Below are 24,859 nucleotides of genomic sequence, written 5' to 3'. Positions count from 1 at the left end.
TGGTGGTTTGAAACACTGCCCAAGAGCATTTCCAGGGGAAAGAAATATTTTATTTTATGTAAGCTATGATGAGGCTAATGGCTTGGGTGCAGGTGAAATGCATTGAGAGCAAAAGGAGAAAAGTTGATTCTTGAAATGAAAAGGCAAGAAACATTCCTTACGTTTTTAACTAAAATAACAAAGTACAGATAGCAAATGTGGTAAAACTTTTTCTTTTTTATTTTTTAATGTTTTTTATCTTGCTGGGCAATGGACTTTTTTCTCAGCCTGCTGTTAGGCAGAGAGCACCACAGAGTGCAGCACTGTACAGCCCAGAGGGTAAGTGGCAGTTTTTTTGCCAAAGGTGGGAGAGCAGAGACAATATGGAGTAGGAGGCAGCTGTTCCAGCCTGTCAGTATGCTGGCAGAAGGCAAAACAAGAGAAATGTTCCCTGGAAAAATACCTGTGCTGAGCAGAGGTGGTGTTTCAGTGAGGAGCAGTCAGCAGGCTGGCATTACTGCTGACCAAACCATGGGTTGGCCAACTGTGGTGGAGTCACCTTGATGATGGTGCAATTCACTGCTGCTACAGTATGGACATTTCCAGTTGGCCAGATTATCCAGCTGGATCCAGGGAGGATGTGTTGATGGAAACCCTGAGCAGCAAAACAGAGGAAGGAGAGCAGATCTGGCAAGAGACATTAATTACCTTTTTGAGCACCAAGGCCAGAACATGTGACCTCAGCGCTGGCCCAGTTAACGTCATTTGCTCTTTCCTGGCATCTGAGTGAGCCTGGCTGCAGGTGCTGCACAGGGAAGCCCCAGATTGCCCCTGTGAGCTGCTCTGCTACAGCCCTGCAGGGCTCAACACTGCCAACAGATAGCCCTCCACAACCTTCCCCAGACACCCTCCCTTGCTGTGTGTCCCTGTGGTTTCCCTTCCAACAGTATTTGTATTTGTCCAGTGTAGCATGGGCAACTTAAGGGGGTTATTGCACAGGGCAGCCTCTTCAGGATGGGTATCAATGATTTGTCTTCTGGCAGTTCAGCTCCCTGGAGACTGCTGCAGTGCAGAGGTGAGGGGATAGAAGGGTGCAAGACCTGCTTTTTTTGCTGCATCTCATTCCTGGATGTGCATGGCCATGACATGCAACTGTATATGTGAAAGGCAGACCCACTGCTGGAAAAGTTGGGGGGCCTATGGAAGTGGGTTTGGGTACACATATGAACAGAGATAAAACAGCTAGAGAGGTTCAGACTCTCCTCTCAAAAAGGTGTCAAAAAGACATCTGCTTGTCCACAGTAACAGGGGGGATCATCTGAGTTACTCCTGGTGATGCCCCGCAGATACTGAAATCTAGCAAATCGCTGCAGATAAGTCATAGAGTCATAGAATCATAGAATAGTTATGGTTGAAAAGGACCTTAAGATCATCTAGTTCCTACCCCCCTGCCATGGGCAGCGACACGTCACACTAAACCATGTCACCCAAGGCTTTGTCTAACCTGGCCTTGAACACCATCAGGAATGGAGCATTTGCAGCTTCCTTGGGCAACCCATTCGAGTGCCTCACCACCCTTACAGTAAAGAACTTCTTCCTTATATCCAATCTAAACTACCTCTGTTTAAGTTTTAACCCATTACCCCTTGTTCTATCACTATAGTTCCTAATGAAGAACTCATTCCCTGCATCCCTATAGGCCCCCTTCAGATACTGGAAGGCTGCTATGAGGTCTCCACACAGCCTTCTCTTCTCCAGGCTGAACAGCCCCAACTTTCTCAGCCTGTCTTCATACGGGAGGTGTTCCAGTCCCCTGATCATCCTTGTGACCTTCCTCTGGACTTGTTCCAACGGTTCCATGTCCTTTTTATGTTGAGGACACCAGAACTGCACACAATACTCCAAGTGAGGTCTCATGAGAGCAGAGTAGAGGGGCAGGATCACCTCCTTCGACCTGCTGGTCACTGTCCTTTTGGTGCAGCCCAGGATATGGTTGACTTTCTGGGCTGTGAGTGCACACTGAAGCCAGACCATGTGAAGTTTCTCATCGACCAAATCCTCTGTATGGCTGCTCTGAATCTCTTCTTTGCCCAGCCTGTAGCTGTGAAGGTTGTCCTGTGCTTGTCCCAGGTCCTGGTCACAGCACTCAGTTAAGAGATAAGTCCAGTACCCCAGGGTAGGCATCCCACCTTGCTCTGCTCAAACCCTCCCCAGCCCATGTATTTAACCAGGATTTTACCCAGAGCTGCTGTGAATGAAAAACTTCCGGGGCTGTAATTGTGTGGCCTGTGGCTTGAAAGTCTACAACCAATTTCATCCAAGCTAGTGTACGTTGCTTTGAATGTCTTCTCTGAGTGTATAGCCCTTGCTGCACAAGGGCTCTGGTGAATAGCATGATAAAATGCATATTCAAACCTTCCTGCATTTTTTAGTCATGGTTCCTAAAACTATGGAAGGAAACCTCTCTGCAAGCCATTGAAAGGTGGTGGTGAAATCACCTACCTGAAGCACATGCTATGATGTATCTAATAAATATTCAGGGGAAAATTCGAAATCTCTTTAGAAGAAAAGTATGTTAAGATGAAAAATTTTTTGGCAGCTGGGATTTACAGTGGCGTCTATTTATGTACATGGCAGCATGCTGATTGAGAGATTTACTTAACAAACAACCAGCTAGCCATGGAGGAGCAGGAGAATATTATACTGTGTTCTATAGATTTTAAACACCCAATCTAGAGAGATTGTGAACAGAGCTGGACTCTGAATGCTGCCTAGTTTCTGATTTTGGCCATTTACTTGAGCAGAGTTCATTACATGTCTGGGGGCTGTGGTCCAATACTGGGGTTTTTTTTAATCAATAGGGGAGAAAGGGGTTATTAACATGAAACCTAATCTAGGAAAGATAATAGGTAATATCCTGGTATGTCTCCTTTTGAGCCTTTGATTTCTTAATCTCCTATTTTCTGCTTGCACTTTCTGGACACATATGTCTAGCAAAGGGCTCTCTTAATCAGCTGCATTTTCCTCTTCGCTGGCAGTTGTTGGAAGCAGACTATTCAGTGATTTAACTTCTATCTTCCAATCTACCACTTCTCCCAGCAATTCTCAAACCAAAGGGATCAATTTGACCTCTGTCAACGTTTTAATAGCAGGAAACGCGAAAGTTACAGCACAGGATGAACTTGTGTTGAAATTTTTATTCTTGGCTTTCTCAAGAGAAACTCGGAAAGCAAGCATTGTATAGTAGAGTCAATTGCTTTCCAGCTAGAGCTCCCATTAAAGAATACTCATTCTTGGTGATTTTATTTATTTGTGGCATAGCCAAAATGGACCCCTTTTTCAAAATATCCATGGGAGAATGCACTCAGAGAGAGGGAAGTGAGTCTTGTATCAGAGCAAGCTGTTAATTAAAGCAGAGCAGCAGCCCTGTAGCAAGGTTCTCCACTGTCTTCCATGTAGAAGTTAGGTTACAACCTGCCCCTGATGGCATCTCATTGGCCAGGTACTAAGGAGCACTGTTAAAGTCCAAGCTCAGAGACAAATGGTGGACTTTGAGGGTGCTCTTTCACAAAAGGTCATGACTACAGCTGTAAAGGTCTGATTCCTGCTCCATGCTCTCCACCGACCTGTGCTTCCCCCTGGCATGGTGCTGCACCTCCTTATACCTCCCATGTGGCAAAAGGGCTCAGCAACCCTTCCCTTATCCCACTTTTCCCTGGCTCGGCTGTGGTCCCCAAATTAGGTAGGAGATTCCACTCCATCTGAAACAAGCACTTTGCCTTCCCAAGGAGGGTACTGGGATGCCTTGCAGGCTGGAGGATGCCAGCTTTGCTGCTGACAACAGATCACACTCTTCCATTGGGTTCAAATGAGGAGCCATCATGTAGGAGCAGGAGAAGCTCTGTGGCCCAGCATGCTGCACCCCCAGGAGGGCAGGCCTCCGCTCTACCATGTCACTGCAGTAATCTCAGAGGATACGGTGGGGTTTCTCACAGAGCTCTTAGGAAGAGGTAGAAGCCAGCATCTGGTGTGGGTTGGCCTCTCTCATATGCTGGCTCATTTTCAGCTGTGTACAGAAGTGTGTCACCAGGCAGAAAGTTCTGCAAAGCTGACTTTTAAAACCATGTCTTTTTAACTATCAAAATAACTGCACTTGAGATCAGTGAAAGTGACAGAGAGAGGGGATTGAAGCGTTCACTGTGGCCCTGAACCCTTCCACAGTAAACTGATAAAACAGGTTTAGGCTATTCATTGCTTTGATAAACCAGGATGGTCTTCTGCTTTGACATAAATTCGTTGCTGAAAACACATGCCCTGGTCACTGTATGGCTGTGGACTGGAGGAAAAAAGTCCCGGAAGCACAGCAGCAGGGTGGTGAGGAGCTGTCCTCAGAGTGTGGGACAGCAGAGCTATAGCTGCTCTTTGAGAAAAGCCTTTCATCCTGTGTGGTGCTCCCTGCTGCAGCACAGCAGCGGTTCTCCCTGCTGAATATACCCAACAAGGCACCCCGCAGCGTGCTGCTTCCTACCATGTACCACCAGCAGCATTTTTGGGGCAGCAGTTAGTGCCAGGTGAGGGGAGAGCAAATGCTGTAATGCATACTGACTGAAAAAGAGAAGTCTCTCCTCATTTCCTGCCCTCTCACATTCTCAAAAATACAACCACCTGGTTTTGTCAGCTCTGCCACCTTGGCTCTGCCCCTGGCTGGACTGACCAGACAGGACACAGAGTGCTGACAAGACTGTCAGCATCTCTCCCCATTAATCCGCAGTTGCTAGATTGTCATCTTGAGAGGACAGAGCACCCCTTCCACGTGGGCCACCAAGCAAACCCCACTGCTGATGGGACACCTTCACACTGTCATCTTTTAAGCTTTATTTTCTGATGACTCCCAGTGACAGCTCTCTAAAAATTGGTATTACATTATGCTACCCCAAGTGCTCTCAACTTTACAGAACTGCCCATCTAACATCTTTTAAATTACTTCAGTCTAATTAGCACACCTATCTGAGAGCTCTCTTCTATCTCTGGGATCATACTGGGCTGCATCGTCACTAGATCTCCCACACTGTGAATTTAAAATGACAGACCTCGGAGGAACAGGAGACTGTGGCACTGAAAGGAGAATCAGCGGCTATTTCTAAAACAGATATCCCCCTCCCCTGTAATCCTGCAGAGACTGAGGGGCAGATCATCACTTGTAGCAGTGCTCGCTCTCTTCCACATTTGGCACTGGTGTGTTATAAAGAAATGTGAGAAAACGCGGAAAACTTTAAAGGTGGCAGGGGACTGCAGATGCTCTGTGCTCCCCTCTGCGTCTCCACTCCCCCTACATCACGAATAATCTGACCTCGGAAAACGGAGGGTGTCCAAGAGCAGACAGGTTCTCGGGGTCAAGGAGAAGCCCAGGCCGTGCTTTGGTGTCACAGGCGCTTTCGGTGCTGGCCCGAGCCTTGAGCCATGCCCGGCTTTGCAACACACGCCTGTGGGGGTTATCCTTCTATGTCCCAAAGGGATGCATCGGAGATAAAAGGACAAAAGGTTAGGCCGTGTTCACAATCTCCTGATCGCTTCAGAGAGCGCCGGCAGCAATAGCAGCCCTTGGAAAACTCCAAAGACAGACTTCTGCCTCCCCACGGCTTCTCTCCACTCAGCTTTCATCTCCCTTCGCGGTCCCTAAGGCCCAGCACTGCTTCGGAACACAGTCCGGGGCGCGCCGGTCCCAGGGTCTCTCCGGTTGCCGCCGTGCTGGGCGGTGGTATTCCCCCTCTCTCCGGGAGTCCCGAAGCGACGTCGCGCACCGCGGAGACTCGTCTGAGCATACCGGCAGCATCCCTGCTGCGTGGGGTTAGCGGAGGGCTTTTCCCGGGGGTCCGTTGGGCGCAGGTTTTTCATGCCTAGCCTTAAATCACACCTCGGTGTCGGGGTATGGGGGGCAGGACGAGACCCCGGCGCGCCGCGGACTCCCTCCCCGGCCCCTGTGCTGCGGGAATGCGGCTGTCTGGAGTCCAGGTCCCGGGAGGGGCGCCGGGCGGGGCCCGAGAAAGTCTCGTCCCCGGCGCTGCAAGCCGGGCAGGACGCCCGTAGCTGCCCGCGGCAGTCTTAGTTCTGTTTTCATTAAGGCGATCGCGGGGATGTCCGATTTGCCTCGGGGCCGAGTCCCCGCAGCCGGGTAGCGGCCGGAGGGTCAAAGCCCTCACAACCCCCAGAGCAAAGGACCGCCGCTGGGGAGAGGACCCCGCGGAGCTCACCTGAGTGGGTACTTTGCACAGCCCTGGCACGCGCGTAGAGCTAGGTTGGGCCCCACAGCAGCCCCTCAACCCTCTCCCAGCGCTCTTCATCTGGCCGGGGCCAGCGGGAGCATCCGCTGCCGAGGCGGGAGCCCAGCGGCCTGTTTTTAAGATAATGAAGTGGTTTTCGTTAATTTCTCTGAGTGAGGGCAGAGAACTCCCGGCTCCTTTCTGCTCCGGGGCCGGAACGGCCAGGAGAGGCGAGGAGGGGATAGCGTCCGGAGGGACGAAGGTTCCAGCTAGTTCCCCCGGTTTTGGGAGCCGTCCCTCTGGAAAAGGAGCAGGACCGGGCTGTCCCAGGCGGCTGTTCTCACAGCGCTTCGCAGTTAGGGCGATGCCGGTGCAAAGCGGGACCCGGCCGCCAGCTATTTCTGTGTAAGCAAATAATTGTGGAGAAAAGTTGGTGAAAAAGGAAGCAGAAGGGCGAGAAGTAGGAGCTAGGCTCCCTCCAGCAGGGCGGGCGGTATACCGGTGGGCCAAAGAGCTGCCCGTGGCAGCCAGGCCACCGGTCCTCAGATGTAACGGAGTTCGAAGAGGAGGGATGGATAGAAAGGAAAAGGAAGGTTTTAAACACAGAGTCGCGCTCATGTCAGCTCTCGGGGACCGCTGGGAGAGGTGGCCGGGAGCGCCGTTACAGTCCCCAACCCCCCAAATCCGGCCCCGTCCCGAGATGGTCTGCTCCCACCCGCCTTGCCTGCCCGCAGTCGCGGTCTCCCCCTCAAGTGGCCGCCGCTCGCCCCTTCCGCGGCCACTCCAGGAGGGAACAGAACACACTTGCATCCCCGATGGAGGCCTCCTTGTGTGCGCTGGATGCGTGGGAGAGGGGCGGGGCGGTGGCTTGGAAGGCCGCGGGTGCGATGTGTGCACATCTGCCGGCACCGAGGGCGAGTGGCGCAGCGCGGGCAGGGTGCCGCGGGCAGGCCCTCCCGCCAGTCCCGATTCACGGGAGGCTGGTTTGTTTTGTCCTTTGGGAAGTGGAGCGCCGTTAGTCTTTTCCTAGAGTGCTTTGCTGAAAAATAAACCTGCAAGCGATCGAGGCCTCGTGAATTCTCCCCTTTCCATCTCCCCGCCCTCACCGGAGCCTCCGAGGCCCGCAGGACACGGCCTTAGGTCCGCCGCAGGGCGGTACCGGCTGGAGGCCTCTGCGCAAAAGAGAGGTACAGGGGGAGCACGAGCCGACGCCACCCGCCCCCGCTCCTGGGTCGGGAAAGCGCCGCTGCTGCCCCTCAACACCCCCTTTGGGCCACTGGCCCCTGCCCTTGGGCTCCCCTCCGGCCCGAGGGCTGTCCTCAGGCGGGGGACTACTCTCCGCCGCCTCCCCAGTCACTCGTGGCCAAGTCACTGTCCCGCCCAGGTGGGGAGCGCGGCCTTGGGGCTGCGGCGTCACCCCAGCCCGGGAAGAGGAAGTCGGTTCCGCTGAAAAGTTGGTGACGGGCTGTGGCTGGCGGGTCAGAGCGGGCAAGTGCCGCTGCTGCAGCAGCTGCTATTGCCTGCCGGTGCCGCCGCGCCGCAGCAGCCGGCGGAGAGCTCGGGGGGCGGCTGGCTGCGAGCAAACTTCGGTTCCTGCTACAACAGATGTCAGTTTTCTTGGATTTTGGCTGCGTCTGGGGACATCTTGTGATGTTTTAGAGAACAGGACATGATCTCACATGGTGAGGAGCTCTTTAGTTTCTTAATCATTTCACGGTTCCTTCAAGGGCTGTTTTCCACCTAAAACGTTTAGTTTCAGCTCAGTGATCAGCTGAAAAAGCTCGGCGGGGAGCGGAAGAGTTGAATTACTCCAACCTGCGAGAGACCCTCAAAAAAAAAAAAAAAAAAAGGGGGGGTAAAGGAAAAGAAAAAAGGAGAAAAAAAGAGAAAATAAAGGAGGGAAAAAAGAGCAAATAAAGAAGAACAAGAAGAAAGGAAAAGAAAAGAAAAGAGAAGAAAAGAAAAGAGAAGAAAAGAAAAGAAAAGAAAAGAAAAGAAAAGAAAAGAAAAGAAAAGAAAAGAAAGAAAAGAAAAAAAAAGAAAAGAGAAAAGAAAAGATAAAAGAAAGGAAAAAATAAAAAAGAAAACTAGAAGAGAACATAAAACAAGAAAAGAGAAGGGGTAAAAAACAAAAGGAAGTCGATAGTAACACGACGTGTAAACTTTTCTCCCTCTCCGCCTCACAAGTCCTGAAAAGCCAGGATGGATTTGGAGAAAACCTACGCGACCTCCCGGGCCGGCCGCACAGGTGGGACTCGGGGGCTCCAGGGGGTACGCGACACGTAACGCCGACACCCGCCGCGGCCCGTCACGCATCAGCCGCGCCGCGGGACCAGGTCGGGGGCGACGGGGCCGGGGTCGGGTAGGGGCCGGGGCGGGCGGCGGGGTCGGTTCCCTGTGGGGAGCTGCCGAGATACCCCCAGATCACCCGCGGGTCCTCTCGGTGTCCGCCGGGTACCGGGGCTGGAGAGTGGCCGCGGCGAGCCCCATTTCGGCGGACCCGCGAGGAAAGGGGCTGTGGCGTGCCCCCGAGGCCGGTGGCGGACGCCGTGGCGGCCTGTCCGCTCGGTGGCGGAATGCGATTTCGATCAATGGGGCCTTTTATTAGTTAAATCACCTGAATAATCGTTTAATCGATAAAGCATTTTATGGTTGCGCAGCGTACGCCCCGTGCGGCGGGGCGGCCCGGAGGGATGTCCGCGGTGGAGGCTCCGGAGTTCTGCTCGGGTAGGGCAGCACGGCGCCCTGAGGGCTCTCCTGCCGCTGGCCGCGGGCACAGCCGGTGCCGCCGCATCCGTGCTGATGTCGGGCCTGTGGGACTTAACCCTCGGTACCCCACGAGCGAGGAGGGGAGGATGGAAGGATGAGGACAGGGAGTGGTGTCTACCCTGCCCGTCCGCGCTTGCCCTTCCCTCAGCTGCTGAGGCCAGCGAGTCCCCTCCTCTCCTTGCATCCTCACCAACCTTAGGGTGACTCCCCCACGGAGCAAGGTCCGAGCAGCGCCGGAGGACGACCGGCCAGACAGTCCCTTCCTGCGCTGCGGGGCTACAGGAGAACTCCCGCTGGCCACCTCCAGCTCCGCTCTCCGCCCTCCCGGAATGGCCAGATTCCCCTGGCCAGGCCCCGCGGTGGCTACTCTACCGCACCGGCGGGAGTTTCGCCTTCAACGAAAACTCGCTGTGCACTCGCCCGCCCCGCGCCACCACTGGCGGCTGCAGCTCCCGCCATACCCCGCTGCCGCTGCCAGGGCCGTTTGGCCCCGAGAGCACGGCGGGGTACTGTCCTGGGGAGGGCGAGCAGGGTTCTCTCTGCACCCCTTCCAGCTGCGGCTGTGGGCCCATAGCCGGATGCCGGACGCCGGACGCTCCCGGCTGTGTGGCAGCCAGGCGGTATGGCTGAGGGCAGGAGCTCGGCTCCGCGGAACTTCGCCGCGCCCCCATGATCACCTGCAGTGAAGCGGGTGCGGCCCTCGGAGACCAGCCAGGCCTGGACGTCGGTCTAGGGGCCGCGTCGCCGGAGCCGGGAGCGGTATCTCGGCGGCCGGAACGGGAACCCATCAGCCTCGGATGCGGTGGAACCCGCTCTCCTGCAGGCCTTTCCCGGGGCCGCCGCGCTCCACCGTTACCGAGGACAACACGGAGGAGGAGACCTCGGCCCACCTCCTTCGCGCCTTCACGTAGTACTCAGGCTCCCGGCCCGGCGGGGACCCACGGCCCCGGGCCGCGCCGTCCGGCCGCCGGGGAGACTGGAGGCCCCGGGAACCTCAGTCAGGACATGGGCTAACAAACGCCCTTCGAGGATCCCGTGGCGCCGATATGCGCTGTGTACCCGTCGGTCGTACTACGGCTGGGGCAGCCGTCGGAGGTGCCGGGCCACACCTCCGCACCCCCCCGGACCCCTAACCAGGATCCCCCTCGCACACGGTCTCGCGTGGCTGCGGCCCCGCCCTCGATGGCTTTCGGTCACGCCCCCCGCCGCGATTGGCCCTGTTCCCGCCAATCGGACTCGGCACCGCCCGGCTGCCAATGCGGGGCGCCCTCAAGTTAACTTTTGCGATTGGCCGTGGCGGTGAGTGACGGGCGGGCCCCGCCCGCTGCCCACCGCCGCTGTCCGCCCGCGCGGTGCTGAAGCACAGCCCTCCGCAGCTCCTCCGCGGGCCTCGCGCGGAGCGGCCGGAGGCGCTGGCGCGGTCCCTGGGGCGGGGCCTGCGGCTGCATAGAGCTCCGCCCAGCCCAGCGCGCCCCCGCTTGGCCCGCCCGTGCCCCCGCCCCACCGCCCGCCAAACCCCCGCCGCCCTCCGAGGGCCGGCAGCGCGCTGGGCGCAGCGCCCGAGCCAGGCAGAGCCGCGCCGCCCGCGACCCGCTGCCCTCGGCGGCGGCAGGGGGCGGCGGCGGCGGCCCCGCGCGCCGGCGGGTGGCGGCGGGGGCGATGGGCGCGCCTTGCCGGCGCCCCAGGTCGGACGGCGGCCGCTGACGGGGCTCCCTGATCCCGCGGGGCCGCTGTGAGGCGAGGCGAGCCGAGCCCGGCCCCCACCCCGCTCCCCGCCCTCTCGCACACGTTCCCCCGCCGCTGCCCTCGCCCACCGCCGCCCCTCCCGCTTCCGCGAGTTGCTGCGAGCGGCGCGGCGGGGGGCGGCACGGCTGGAGCTCGCCGCCACCCCGGGACCGAGCCCTTCCGACGGGCGGACCGACGGACTGACGGGGTGCCAGCCGCTATCCTCCCGCCCGCCAGCTCGTACACCCCGGCAGCCGCCGTGCAGCCGCCGGCGCTGCCAGCACAAAGAGCCGTCGGGCAGGCAGCGCCGGCCTCCCGCCGCCGGACCGAGACGCTTGCCAGCCCAGCTCCGCCCCGGAGCCGGGTGCCGAGCCGGGAGCCTAGCGGTTTCGGCGGTCGCCCGGAGGGCACCCCTAGGCTGAGGGTGCTCGCTGCCCCCGACGGTGTGGCTGGACGCTGCGGGCGGCGCAGGGAGCCGCTCTGTCGGATACAGGGCCCCGCTCGGGGCGGGACTCGATTATTCTTTTTTTCTTATCCTTTTTGTGTGGAGTGTTTTTTTGCGGTTTTTTTTTTTTTTGGTTGGTTGGGTGGGGTTCGTTTGTGTTTTTTTTTTTTTTTTTAAATTTTGTTGGGTTTTTTTGTTGGTTGGTTTTATTTTTCTTTTCTTCGGCTGTTTCCTGGGCCTCCCTCCCCAGCCCCTGATCCGTGAGCCGGTGGCGAATCGGGACTTATTCGGAGAAGCAGCCCCTCTCGGACTTCCCCGATGGAAATTCACTGTAAGCACGACCCGTTCGCAGCGATGCACAGTAAGTGGCCGCTACTCCAACTTCTCCAACACTCCGCGACGGGCCCCGCGAGATCGCGGACAGAGCTGCCACCCCGGGGTTTTGGTTCACTGCTGTCCGGAGTTGTCGCCGCCTCGGGGAGCGGGGCGGACCAAGAGCCGCAGCCGCCGTGGTCCGCGGGAAGGGAGGCTGTGTGTGTGGGTGTTTTGTCGATGGACGGAGAGCGGTGAGATGCGTTAGGACCTAGTACTCCCATTTAGACCGTTTAGCACTGTCAGTTGTAGCCGCCGCCGAAATATGTTTGTGCACGGAGGCGGATGTACACACGCGTGTGCGTGTTCATCTGTGGCGTGCACGCCCGTTCATTTCTATCGATAAGCTTGTGTGTTTATGTAATTTTTTCCGTCCTAAATTGAATCTGTGGGAAAAAAGTCGGCGGTGTTACCGACGAACGGAAAAGTTTTGTCTGTGATATTCTCCCTCTATGTTGACATTTTGATATTCGTTAATTCAAAGTAACGAAACAAAAACCAATTATAATTATAATAGTAATGAAAATAAAGAAACAAACAGGCACCACAAAGGGCGGGCAGCGTCGCTGGAGGGAGATTTTGTTCCGTGGTGCCGGTACATCATGGGTAGACGTAGCGACTCCGCGGAGCTCGGCCGCGGAGGAGCGGACGGGCAGACGTGGCTGAGGTAACAGGTCGCGGTCTGCTGAGATGCGTCGTGCTGGAGAGGTCGAGGAAGACTTGTCCATTAGCACAGTGTTATGTGAAATGACATCTTCTCTCATGGTGAGTTAAACGCTGCATTACGGCGGGAGATGGCAAGGGAATTTAAGGTAGAACTTACCTCATTTCCTGGTGCACCGCAGCCCTGGAGCTAAAAGAAATTTGTTTGCAGGATAAACAACCCAGCCGTAGGGCTGGAGATCTCCCTCCCTCCGTCTTTACCCGTTGGTTTCTCCACGTCCCTGTCCCTCTGCCCGACGTTCCAGAGGGTGCCTGGGCGATAACGGGCTGCGGCAATCCCCGAGTAAATGGATTGTCCCTCCCGCGGCACGCAGTGCGTCCCTCCCAGCACCGACCCGAATCGCGTTTTTTACAGCAAACTTTATGGGTGAGGAGCCCGCGGGGGCGCGCGGAGCCTCTTCCCGCCCCACCGCGGGGCCCGCGAACTGCAACCCACGGAGGACGGGGTACCCAGGCTGGAGAAGCCGCGCCGCTTCCGTCACCGCAGCCCTGGAAAATCGATGCCTGTCGCTGGAATTTAGGGCAAAACAGAAGTAAACCCACCGCCACCCCTCCACTCCCCCACCCTCTGTTGCATTCCGGACCCCGGTTGCTGGGGGGAAGCGCCCGGGGCCGTTCGCAGCCTAACGACCCCCATACCCGCGGCTCCCCAGGGCAGGGACGGGGTGTAACGCCAGTGGAACAGGAGCGCGGAGCCGGGCACGGAGGGGGCTGCGGCCGGTGGGGAACCAGAGCTGGGGAACCATAGCTGGCGGCCAGGGACGGACCCGTCCCGAGCTAGACCTCGGCCCCTCCTAACGCCGGCATGGTCCCCGCGGCTTCGCCTACCCGCATGAGTAGAGCCCGGGCTCTGGGGGCAGCTCCCAGGGATCGGCCGGCCCTCAGGCCAGCTCGTCTGCTGCCCTCCCCCGCTCCCCCGTCCACTGCCCCGCGGCTCCCGGCACCACGGCGGGTTGTGGGGAGTCCCAGGCTGCGGAGCGGGAAGCGGACCCAGACATTGGCCCCGCTTCCTCATCCACGCCCCGGGCCGGGGCCCAGAGCCCCGTGCCCCCGTATCCCGCCTCCCGCAGCCCACCGGCCCGACGGGGCCCCCGGTTCCCTCCCGCAGCCGTGCTGGGAGCGCCGCGGACGGCGAAGCGGGACCCGGCGAGGGCAGGAAAATGCGCTTGGCGCCGGAGCCGATTCCCGAAGCAGTGGCAGGTTTGGGGAGGCGTCCCTCGGCGCGGCGGGGAGGACGGCGGCGGACCCAGCCTTTGTTTCCCCACAGCCGGAGGGTCGGTGTGTCGGCTGGGGCAGACCCGGGCTCCTCCGGCCTCCCGGAGCTGGGAACAGCCTACGGTGGGAGAATCAGTCTTTTCCCTAAGGAAGCGCATGCCACAATGCTCCCTTTTCTTTATCTCCCCCCCCTTCTTTTTGTCTTTCTCTTTCTTTCTCTTTTTCTCTTTCCTTTCTCTCCTCTTTCTCCCACCGAGTTTCTCTGTTCTTCTTTCCTTCCTTTCCTTCTATTCCTTTATTTCCTTCTATTCGTTCCTCTCCTTCCTCTTCTTCCTTCTCCTCTTCCTTCCTTTCCTCTCTTGCTGCCTTTCCTCTCCTGCTTCCTTCCGCTATTCCTTCCTTTCTTCTCCCTTTTTCCCTTTCCCTTTCCTTCTCCTTTCTTCACCATCACCCCCCCCCCCCCCCCATCATCGCCCGTTCCCTGATCACCACCAACGGATCTTCCCAGTCATATTGGATTTTCATTTTCACAAAGTGTGATTTTGCACAGCTAAAGCCACTGATGGGTGACAGTTCGCGACAGCGTTAAGGGGTTGTTCCCCTACACTATCGTGTTGTCCCCGCTCTGGCCGCGCCATAATCCCACTCCCGGTGTGGCTTTACCGCTGTCGGCATCTCCCTGGCCCGCATCGGCTCTGCTCCCATTCCCGGAGCTGCAGGAGGGGCACGCCAGACCCTGGTCAGCTCCGTGTGCTTCTCGCAGCGATGCACTTGTCGGCTCGCCACAGGCTGAAGCTACCTTTAGCAATCTCGGATTTATTATGTGTTCTGACAGTTTTAGAAGGTGTTTGCAAAGTTTGGCAGCAGTTTATCAACGGTGAAATGACTAGATTTAACTAAATATAGCTCTATATGATATTTTCTTTTTCCTCTTTCTTTTCTTTTTTTTTTCTTTTTTTTTGATAACACCTAGACATTTGGCTTGTCATCTTATTCAGTACCATTCGAGCCCTGTGCAAATAGAGTTTTTGTATTTTTTTTTCCAGAATTGGCATCTGTACTGCCCCTGTTGCTTGTTTTCAGCTTCTCTACTTCCCTGTAATTGAAGTAGTTTGGATGATTAACAACACGGAGTTTAATTGTATTACCTCACTTGGTACATGGGATTATTACATGTTCATGAGTTTTACACAGTTTCATGACTTACTTCCTTCCGTGTTAATCCAAGGGGGTCCTGTTTCCTACCAGGTATATGATTCACCCTGTTAAAGGTGAACAGTGAAAATCTGACTGAAAAGGAATAGTATACTGGGCTTGCCTGAATGTTCATGATTCGTTTGTGGGATCACTGTATCTGCCAGGACTGCTGTAAATTATAAGAACAGAAATTATGCTCTGACACATTAATTTCTTTTTTTTTTTCCCCTCTTGATTGAGTCAAGGTACCGGGGGGGGGGGGGGGGGGGGGGAAACAAACCGAAAAACCCATGTAATTTAGGATATCTCCTGTGCTTAGATAGAGTGTACTTGCCGAGCGATCACCCAGCTGTGTTTTCAGCTGGTTTTCTAGCCTGAGGCTTACGAGCTGCCTCTTCTCCAAGGGGCAGCACTGGGCTTACCCCCAGAATTGCGGTAGGGTGAACGTAGCATCTGGCACTGGGAGGAGGGTGGTAGACGTCCAGAGAGCTGTGCACCTCTGCGTGTGGTTTTCTGGGGCCATTTTCCTACAGGGGACCCGACCTGCCTTCTGGCAAGAGGGTCCTCCGTCTGGCGAGTGGCAGTACGGCAGAGCAGACGGCTGCCTCCGTGCTTCGTGTTCGGGGAAGATAGCTGTACTGGTGCTGGGGAGGAGATGCCTAGTGCCGGGGAGTGCTGGGGCTGGGGAGTCTGGCCTGCAGAGGCATCTGAAACACTCACATAGCTCTTCTCCTGCCCTTCTCTTCCTTCCCTGTGTGTTGCAGGACATGGAGGCGTGAATCAGCTGGGGGGTGTTTTTGTGAACGGCCGCCCCCTCCCAGATGTCGTTCGCCAAAGGATTGTGGAGCTCGCCCACCAAGGGGTCCGGCCGTGTGACATCTCCCGGCAGCTGCGCGTCAGCCACGGCTGCGTCAGCAAAATACTTGGCAGGTAAAGAGGGGACTACTAGTCTGCTGTGTCCATGGAAAGTGTTCAGTGCTGGTCCCCGAACTGAAGGCTGCAGGCAAATGGAGAACAGTAGAAATCTCAGGAAACCAGCCCAGTGAGTCCAGGGCCTTCCTGACCACTCGTGGCTTTACGTACCTGATGTGGAGGGAAAGCGCTACTCTTCATATGCGTGGTTTGTCCCTTCCACAGTTTCTTATAGGTAATTCTACTACAAAACACAAAATGCTATGTGACCTGTATTTGCTGTATATACAGTATGAATCCTGTGCCTGTCCCGGATAAGTAGAGACGTCTGGGAGTCATCCTCAAAAAATGCAAAAAAGAAATAGAAATTGTGGAAATCACTTGTTTTACTTTCTGAAGACGACTCTCTTTTAACAGTAATATTATGTGTTACTTCAACATTGCAGGGTGTTCATTCACACAGGCTATTCGGCAATCTGTCCTACTGTTTAGTTCAACATCTTTCTCTTGTGCTGGACTACGTTCTTAATCAGAGCACAGAATATAAAATTATAAAGTAACTATTAACCGTCTTATTTTTGGCTATTTTGGGAGTAGCCCTCTGATCAGGCTGGAGCTGACTGAACCACGCAGGCAACAAGAAATTAAAACTCTGATTTTGTATTATTTCTTGATTTTGTTTTAAAATTTGACATAGATACAGGTCAAAAATACTGTTATTACTTCTCTGTATCTCATGAATAAATCTGAACATTGTCCATATATAGTGTTAAAATGGTTTTGGGCACCAGGTATTCTGAGGCAGTTGGGCATCTTATATTAAAAAAATAATTATTTTGATAATCTGGAAAGTTAATTCCTGAACTATTTACTAAACTTTCACAGTTCATTGTTTAGAATTTGACTGTTTTATTTTTACCTTTTGATTCTCCAATTTTTAGAGAACTTGCTTTTCAGGATATAGCATAGGCTGCAAAGACTGGTAAAGCAGATTTTTTTTGTTGTATCATGCAGGGGATCTGCTTGGATTAGCAGCATTTACAGTCTCTCAATGGCCATTTAAGTGTTTGGGATCAGACTGACTTGGCATAGTCACAGGCCCTTGGTCTTTTAGCTGTTGGCACTCTTTTATCCACAGCCCCTTCTCATCTCTACTCACACGGAGCCTTCACAGCTCTGCATGGTGTGCTTTGAGAGAGCTGTGCAAGCCTGCATGCAGGTTACAGTCAGCACCCCTGCTTTTTCCCTCCCGCTTCTATTGCAAGGAGATACATTCCCTTGCAAGCTGTGAGTGTGCCTGCCAGTGTAGTTTGATGGACATTTGATGCCTTTGCTATTCTAGAGAGAAAAACTTTTCATGGGCTTTATGTGGGACCTACCTGCCCATCATGGGCTGCTTAACTCAGTTACTGCTTTGCATCCACTGCTGGCACACTGCTGGCGTGGCTTGGCTGGTGATGCTCTTTGCTGCAGCAGAATCGCCAGAAGTTCACGTCAGGATCAGTACATAACTAAGAAGCAGACAATTATTTACTTATCAGGCAAATGTCTAATGATTTCTCTTTTGATAGTTTAAATAGATCTACCACTAGATGTATTGGTACTATATAGCTAAGAGTGAGGCTCCAGAGCTTTGTCATTAAAGTTGTCAACAATAAATTGGAATTTCATAGCTCATTATTTTCATAACTAATAATTACGGTGGATAAAATGTCACTGTAATTGCAGCTCTGTATGCATGTGTGTGTGTTTGTGTGTGTGTGTGAAAGATGGGCATCCTTGTGATAAATCCCCACATTTGGAATTCTGTAGTCAAAATTTTTCAGTCCTTGACAGAGTCTTGAAAAACCTTCAGAGCAGGGAACCAGCAGTTGCAGTGCAAGTAAAACTCCCACCCTCAGAGAAAGTGTCCCCACTTTTCCCCTGCATTGTCAGCTTGCTCGAGCAAAGGGCCTGGACCTGATGTGCGTAATACAAAGCCAGCTACTGCCATACTTGCCTTTAAGATGGAGATGGGAGTCAGGGATGTCTGTGCTGTGCATGCTGCAGGCCTTTTGAGTGTGCCCAGGTGCATTGTTCAGGTGGAGGGAGGTGTCAATGGCACCACTGGATGAGAGCTGTCCTCTGTTGCAGTGAGCTCTTCTGACTGCTTGGGGAGAAGGGCTTGGGCCTGATCCGGCACCATCCCGAGCGAGGCAGATCTTTTGACTGATGTGTGAGTGCCTTTGCAGGGCTTAGGTGGTGAGGACTGGCAGGTGGGCAGTGGTTTCAGGATTTGGGGGTGGAACCCGTGCTGTCCAGGGGTCACCAGAGCTTTGTCCCCCAGTGAGCTTGCAGCTGCCACAGTATTGCGGTGGTGAGGGCCTTTGCCATCATGGTGCTATCTACCAGGGTGAGTCAGCCATGGAAAATGCCATTTTGCCTGTGCAGCCGTGGCTTCCCGAACTGCTGGCTGATGCTCTACTCTGCTGGGCTGCCCTGCATGGGGGGGTAGTTACCGGAGGTACCATGCCATGGGGCAGTGGGGCATTGTTAGAGAAGAACACTAAAGAAGATTTGTGTAACATTCATAATTTTTGACTGGAACTAAGAAAACTGCAAGATTTTGTTTGGAAGCATTCACGGTAATTTTCGGCTTCCTTTAACACTATCATGAAAGGAGAAATGCCAGCAGTAAAGATTTTGAAGCCAGGGGTGTGAGGTCTTAATAGGCTTACTTCTAGTATATTTACTATGCTTGCCGTCATTTTGTCATGTCTCAGGAAGCACAGGGGGAGCTGAATTTTACCCCTCTGCCTTAAAGCTAACTACCAGGCTGTGTTTAGAGGCACCAGGAGTGTTGTAATCCATCTCTGACACTTGACACTTTCCCTTGCTACTACTAGTTAATTGTATTAAAACTGGTATTAAAACTGGTTAAGTGGCTCATGGATGTAGGTAGATCTGAGTCCACATCTGCATGCAGAATATTTGAAAACATGTACAAACAATGCAGTGTCAGTCTCTTTCAAGGAATTTTAGGCCCTGCACACAGAGCCCTCCCTGAAAGATTGAAAGCAGGTAGTCTGGCAGGTAGCCTGGCAATTTGATGAGCATGGTTGTGTGTTACGGTGAGACAGACATAGGCTGTGCAGCCTGTTTGTGTTCTGCTCACGCTGGAAGGATTGGGGATTTTTTTTTTTTCATATAATGGGTATGCCAAGTAGCTGCAGAAAAATACATTAATCAGCACTCTTAGGTTCTTACTTTGGGGGTCTTTTCTGCACTCCCTACTAGAAATACAGGCATAGAGCACTGAGTGGACACGTTTAAGCTGCTGAGAGTGTGTGGCTTGGTGGGCACCTGGTTGAAAGTCTCATGGATCCATGTCCTGCTCTGTGCAGAAGGGATGTGCCAGACTGGTGGGGCAGTTGCTGCAGGTAGGCACAGGGTTTATTTATTTCTTGTTTGCTCATGAGAAAATTCACAAGATGCAAAGAAGACACATGTCTGGAAGAACACCTTGCGCACTGTGCTCCCTGGCAACACAGCACAGAGGAGCACGATCTCACTCTTAGTCTCCATTCTGGCCTTCAGTGGGTAAGATATGCTGCTTTTAGTAGCAAGTTCAAGGCCTCATTTATTAGAAGGGAAGACTTTTGGGGCTGGAGATCTCAGCTGCAATTTATTGTTTTTTCAATGCTTCCAAAAGTACCATATGATTTACATATGAAGAAATACAGCAGATTTCTGTCAGTGTGGGGATCCCGTCTTTTGCCTTCCCCAGTATGGCATCAACAGAGCTGGTTGTGTGGGTAAAGATGCTACACCTGAGGAAAGGCTGCAGAAATCAGCCCACATCAGAGTGGGGACAGCTCTCTTTTCCTTGAAGTTTGCAACTGAATCTACTGAAAACATACTGCTAAAAAGAATGCATTTAAAATATGGCAACTATTAAAACCATAACATGCATTTTGAAACAATAAAATGGGGAAGAGATATACTGGCATATTTATCATGGAGGTGCATATAAAATACAGTACCTGGCCTTCATTTAACTATGAGATGATAACAAGTTGTAGATATTAATGACAGAGAATTTTTGTATAAATTGTAATTTGCTACAAAAGATTCTGCCACAGAAAGTGGTCTTGGGTGAGATTTGTTTCTATTATTGCGAGTACCACTGATTAATAACATACATTTTCAGTTAATTTTGGATTCCGGCATGCCCTTTAATCTTGCACTGTTTCTTTTGTCTTGCTATTACAGAAAAATATATATTGTAACCAGAGGGCCCAGTTCCAATTAATATAAGTTTATCTATTAGGTGATAAAGTGCTACAGAAATGTGTACGTGAAAGTGAAGATGTATCTCAGGATTTACTGGGGTTTGGTTACCTTGAAATTATGTTCTGTGTAAATCTCAAGGCATATTCTTTGCCTGTCTGTGATAACTAAAACTTTGTTTTGGTTGTTGTCCCAGGTATTATGAGACCGGCAGTATTAAGCCTGGAGTGATTGGAGGATCAAAACCAAAGGTCGCCACACCCAAAGTTGTTGAAAAAATTGCGGAGTACAAGCGCCAGAATCCCACCATGTTTGCCTGGGAGATCAGGGATAGACTCCTTGCTGAGAGAGTGTGTGACAATGACACCGTGCCCAGTGTCAGTTCAATTAACAGGTAAAGATCTGTCTGGTCCTGGGAGGGATGCTCCTCAAAGTGCTGCCACTGAATACTCATTTAGTTAGCAGGACTGGGTGTTTGGGCTGTTTGCAAGACAGCAAACATTAGCTGCATTAGCCCTCCTGTGTTCCCCTGATGTGTCTGGTGCTGGGGAGCAGCTGTGGGCTCACCTTGGCAGCCAAAGCATCACAGATTACAAGCATTTTCTAGGAGTGGGCAGGTTCTGCTGCGGGCCTTTGCTTCTTTCCCACCCTTTCTCCAGTCTGAGTTGCAGTCCTCACTGGTAATAATAATGTGTGTTTGCTCCAAATGAGTCCCCAGTTCTGCTTGATAGCATGAGGGTTTGTCAGGATGTGCTTTTCGGGAGGGAAGCTGAGACGGCGATTGAGAGAGGTGGCAGTAACCTGGCAAAAGGGGGTGCCCAGTGCCTGGAAGAAGGTACTAAAGGTATGGGCCTGAGGTATCACTTCTGTCCTTCTGATATCTGCTTAGTGTTGCTGAAGTTGGCCCAGAACCATGTTGGCTGCTGCCTGCTACTGTCAGTGTGGTATAACTGAAGCAATTTGGTCAGTAGCTTTCAAGTGACTTTGCCATCTGCTTGTTACATGGATGCACTTAAGTGGCCTTGAGTTGGTTTTCTAAAAATGCAGAAGAATCTCATTTGGAGCCTCAGTCCTGCCTTTGGCAGTTTTTCCATGACCTTGCTTGGCAGGCCTGGGCTCACAGAGGGGTCTGGATCTGCCCTAACCTCCTGCCATCTCAGTTACACCTTCTGTACTCACCTGCTTCCTTCTGAGTCAAAGGATATCTAAAGTTGGTGCTGAAAAAAACACAGTGAAATACTCTGTGATGTCTCCACACCTGACAGATCAGTAATAAGGGATTAATACTTGGAAGCAGGAGTGCTTGGGCAGTCTCATGCAGACCCACACCCCTGACAAGCAGCATCCTTCCATTTTTGCTCAGAGGTGTGCCCTGTGCTGGGCTCCGTCCTCTCCACGCTTGTGAGATGGTTTTCACTTGCGTGATTGCATGCAAATTCTTTGAATGCAGCTAGCTATAAAGTCCCATTTGTGTCCATGTGCGTGAAATAAATTGATGCAATATTCTTTTATTGGCTATCCCAACCTGATTTGCATTCATGGAGTTGCCGCTTGAATAGCTGGAGTGGCTTCCCCAGTGTTAGCACAGAGCAGTGTCTCTGCTTTGCTGAACTGAACGTGGAGTCATCCATTCACATGCTCAAGAGCAAAAATGGGTCAGTTAACATGCAGCCTTTGCTGCTGCCTGGGAGCTGCTGACATCCTGAAGTTCCAGAGAAGCATTCTGTAAACCTACAGATATGGCATTTTTGGTTTTAGAAAGGATTTGAGAAAATAATGTAGATACCAGGGAAACTGAAGGAAAACACCACTCTGCCTGACCTCAAATAACTGAGGGCAAGCTCTGCTTCCATTAAAGCCAGTGCACACCCTGCCATGTCAGAAGCATTGCTGCTGTGAGCAGTCCTGTGTTTGTGTATTAGGGCTTTTACCATCTTCCAAAAAACTACCAAAAAGGCAGTCATAGCAGAAGGAAAAAGGGAGATTAACTGGGCTTCCTGTCATGTTTCGAGCCAGTTTCCGTATTCTGCCTCTTGCTGGGTTCTTGTATGTTTCCACATGGACAATGTCCACACTCCCACTGCCATTGCATCAGAAACCCATTTGGTGATCTGGCACAATTTTTTTTGGCTGGAAATCTCATTCTTTTTCATATGCTTATGATGGTGCTTAAGATCTTTTCCTTTTTTTTGAAGGTGTGCAGTCCCTTTTGTAGAAATGCATGCAATCTCTTCGAATCAGTCTATTTAGCTGGAGAATTGTTTTGCCAGCCTAGGAGCTCATGCTGAAAACCCAAACCAAACTATCATGATAAGAAACCTTGAATTCACATCAAAATGCTTGGCTTTAACGTTAAGTCCTCCCAGTTCCATGATGTAGTGTGTGGATTTTATCCTCCTATTTAAAATCAGGTGTATACTTCCAAGCCTTTGCCAGTAGGGATGTTACACACCAAAGATGCAGACCCTTATGATTCCCTTATAAAGTCATGATGCCCTTATTCATCACTGACATGCAAATCAGGAGCTGCACTGTTGTTGCAGACCTGAGCCCATTTGAAACGACACAGTGATGTTCCTGTCCTGCTACAGGGAAGGTGAAGCCAATCAATTGGCATTCCTGCCCAGAGAGATGCTGAGCTCCCACACTGCTCCCCTAGTCCCTGCCTCTCATTGGAGAGGCGGGATCCCCTGGGGCCGTGCATTCCCTTCAGGGGAATGTCTGCTGTTGGAGAATGTTGGGCCTACTGGGACAGACTGTGCTCAGCACATTCCTGCTGCTGTGCATGGCTTTTTGCAGATGAGTTTGAACTGCTGCTTTATAGCGAGTGAATAATACCTATTACTATTAATTAATAACATTAATTAATATTAATAATAGGCCACTATTCTGCAACAGGGGCAAGTCTGTGTGATTAAGGCTTAATGAATCATTGCAATTAGTTTTGCCCAAATAAGCTGAGAAATGCCCAGCTGCTTTAAAGTGCTCCAGTCCTCCTTCCATCCAGAAATGAAGATGTTTATGTGTCAGAAGGCCCTGGCATCCTTCCCTTGCCACAGCGGCAGGGAGCCATTGTGCAGGTGCTTGTGCAGGGGCTCATGCAGGGTCCCAGGTCCTTGGCTGTGCTTCTCCATCGAAACTCACCCTGACTCCTGCACCAGGCTGGCTGCTCCAGTCCTTGGCTGGGGATTTTGCTGCTGAGGACTCATCCATCAAAGAGGTGTAACACCCAGCAGCTTTGCTTTGGGGCTGGCTGCCAAAAAGGTGGCTTACTAATGTACCAAGGTCCTGCCAGCCTCCATCAGGCCCTGTAGATGGATGGTAGGGGAAGAGGATGGCAGTGTGTCCTGGAATGGGAACAGGTGTCACCAGTGGTGGTTCCCATATGAGCTCATGGGATGATTTTCCATCAGGCAGCTGCTGTTTGTTCCCATGAATGCAGTGCCAGCTGTCTCTCACCTCCCCTCTGCTCCCCACTTCCAAATTCATGGCAGGCAGAAATGTGGGAAGACTTTGTTAGGTAAAGAGGAGAAACACAGCGTTACTGCTGTGTAAACAGCATGCTGGGCTAAGAAATGTGCTGTGGGTGAGCAGTGTGCCTCCCTCCAGCCTGTTTCAATTCTGCTGCAGTTGGTGGCAGACCTGTGTTATATCCAGGGGTGTCTCAGACCCTGTCTTTCTTTTTTCAGTGTGTTGGCAGGTGAACTCTCGGTGTAGCATCTCCCTATTCTTCTTGGGAGCTGCCCTCTGCCTGCCATATCACCCATGCCTTCTTCTTTATCTGCATCTCTGAGTTTTACCAGATTGACATCATTATAAGTCAGATCAGCAGGTATCCCCAGTGATGACAATGTAGTTATTCAGCTTTTTAGATTAGCATTTAATCCAACAAATTTTTGTTTTAATATTAATTTGACTGAGCAGGTCCTTTTCTGCGGTGCCCAAGTTCTCTATCTGTGTGAATGCTGTACCCAGTACAGTGTGTACTAGGGTACAGCGTGGTCTAGTGTGGCCTTGCAGGTGTGTCCCAGCACCCAAGGCACAGATCACAGCCTGCTGGGATGTCTAGACTCAGAAGTGCCCAGCTCCCTGAGGAGGAGGTGTTGGGTGCTAAGACCAGCAGGTACCAAAATAAGCCATGGGTATCCTTTTCCTAGGCAGCAAGGACTAGGTCCTCAAAGCACTGAAGATGTAGCACCCCGACAAGGCTGTTTGAGTCAGTAACCTGAAAGTTCCTAATGACAGGGGCTGGAGGCAAAAACACAGTCCTGAAACCACCCACCAAACTTTGATCTTTCAGCGGCTGTGTCCTGGGTTTAGCAGTAGCAGTCATTTTTTCTCCTTCTTAGTAGCTGGTGCAGTGCTGTGTTTTTGACTTTTGGCCTGGGAACAGCACTGATAACACCGCTGTTTTCAGTTACTGCTCAAATGTCCAGACTGACCAAGGACTTTGTGAGTTTCATGCTCTGCCAGGGAGGAGAGGAAGAGGGGAGGAAGCAGAGACAGGACACCTGACCCAAACTAGCCAAAGAGTTATTCCATACCAGAGCATGTCATGCCCAGGAGGTAATGGAGAGTTACCCGGAAGGGCTAATGCACTGCGGGGTTGGACTAGGTATCGGTTGGTGCTCGATCAGGTGGGGTGGGGTGGGGTGAGTTATCAGTCGGCAGGTGGTGAGGTGTTGTATTCTCTTCCCTTGCTATTTCCCTTACCATTATTATTATTGGTGGTAACAGTAGTGATTTGTGTTATACCTGAGTTACTGGACTACTCTTATCTCAACCCGTGGGAGTTGCATTCTTTTGATTCTCCTCCCCATCCCTCCGGGAGCAGGGGGAGGCCAAGAAGGGATGGGGAGGAGTGAGAGAAAAACTGCATGGCTGACTTGCCAGCAGGGCATAAACCACAACAGGGTGCCAAGGGGATAATACACAGAAAGGCATTTTTGTATTGTGTTATGTGTGTCCTGAACTGAAAAAAGCAGGGCTTGGT

At 52.5% G+C, this 24,859-nt stretch overlaps 1 protein-coding gene across 7 annotated transcripts in view; it reads left to right on the top strand.

Moving 5' to 3' along the window:
* Positions 1-8,441: 8,441 nt before the first annotated feature.
* The window catches only part of PAX5 (paired box 5), a 138,854-nt gene continuing 122,436 nt past the window's right edge, over positions 8,442-24,859 (top strand). For 4 of the 7 annotated variants that reach the window (XM_013129844.1, XM_013129842.1, XM_005152319.1 and 1 more), the window contains exons 1-3: positions 8,442-8,487; positions 15,450-15,615; positions 20,063-20,260. In XM_013129844.1, the coding sequence (XP_012985298.1) occupies positions 8,442-8,487; positions 15,450-15,615; positions 20,063-20,260 (410 nt within the window). Of the gene's footprint in view, positions 8,488-11,496; positions 11,540-15,449; positions 15,616-20,062; positions 20,261-24,859 lie in introns of those variants that run through there. The other 3 variants (XM_013129843.1, XM_013129841.1, XM_013129845.1) reach the window with 2 other exon arrangements.

This window comes from Melopsittacus undulatus, chromosome Z (genome assembly GCF_012275295.1).
Source record: "Melopsittacus undulatus isolate bMelUnd1 chromosome Z, bMelUnd1.mat.Z, whole genome shotgun sequence".
Classification (NCBI taxonomy): Eukaryota; Metazoa; Chordata; class Aves; order Psittaciformes; family Psittaculidae; genus Melopsittacus; species Melopsittacus undulatus.
Note: the sequence above shows the minus strand (reverse complement) of the source record. Positions and strands in the feature narration are given on the sequence as shown.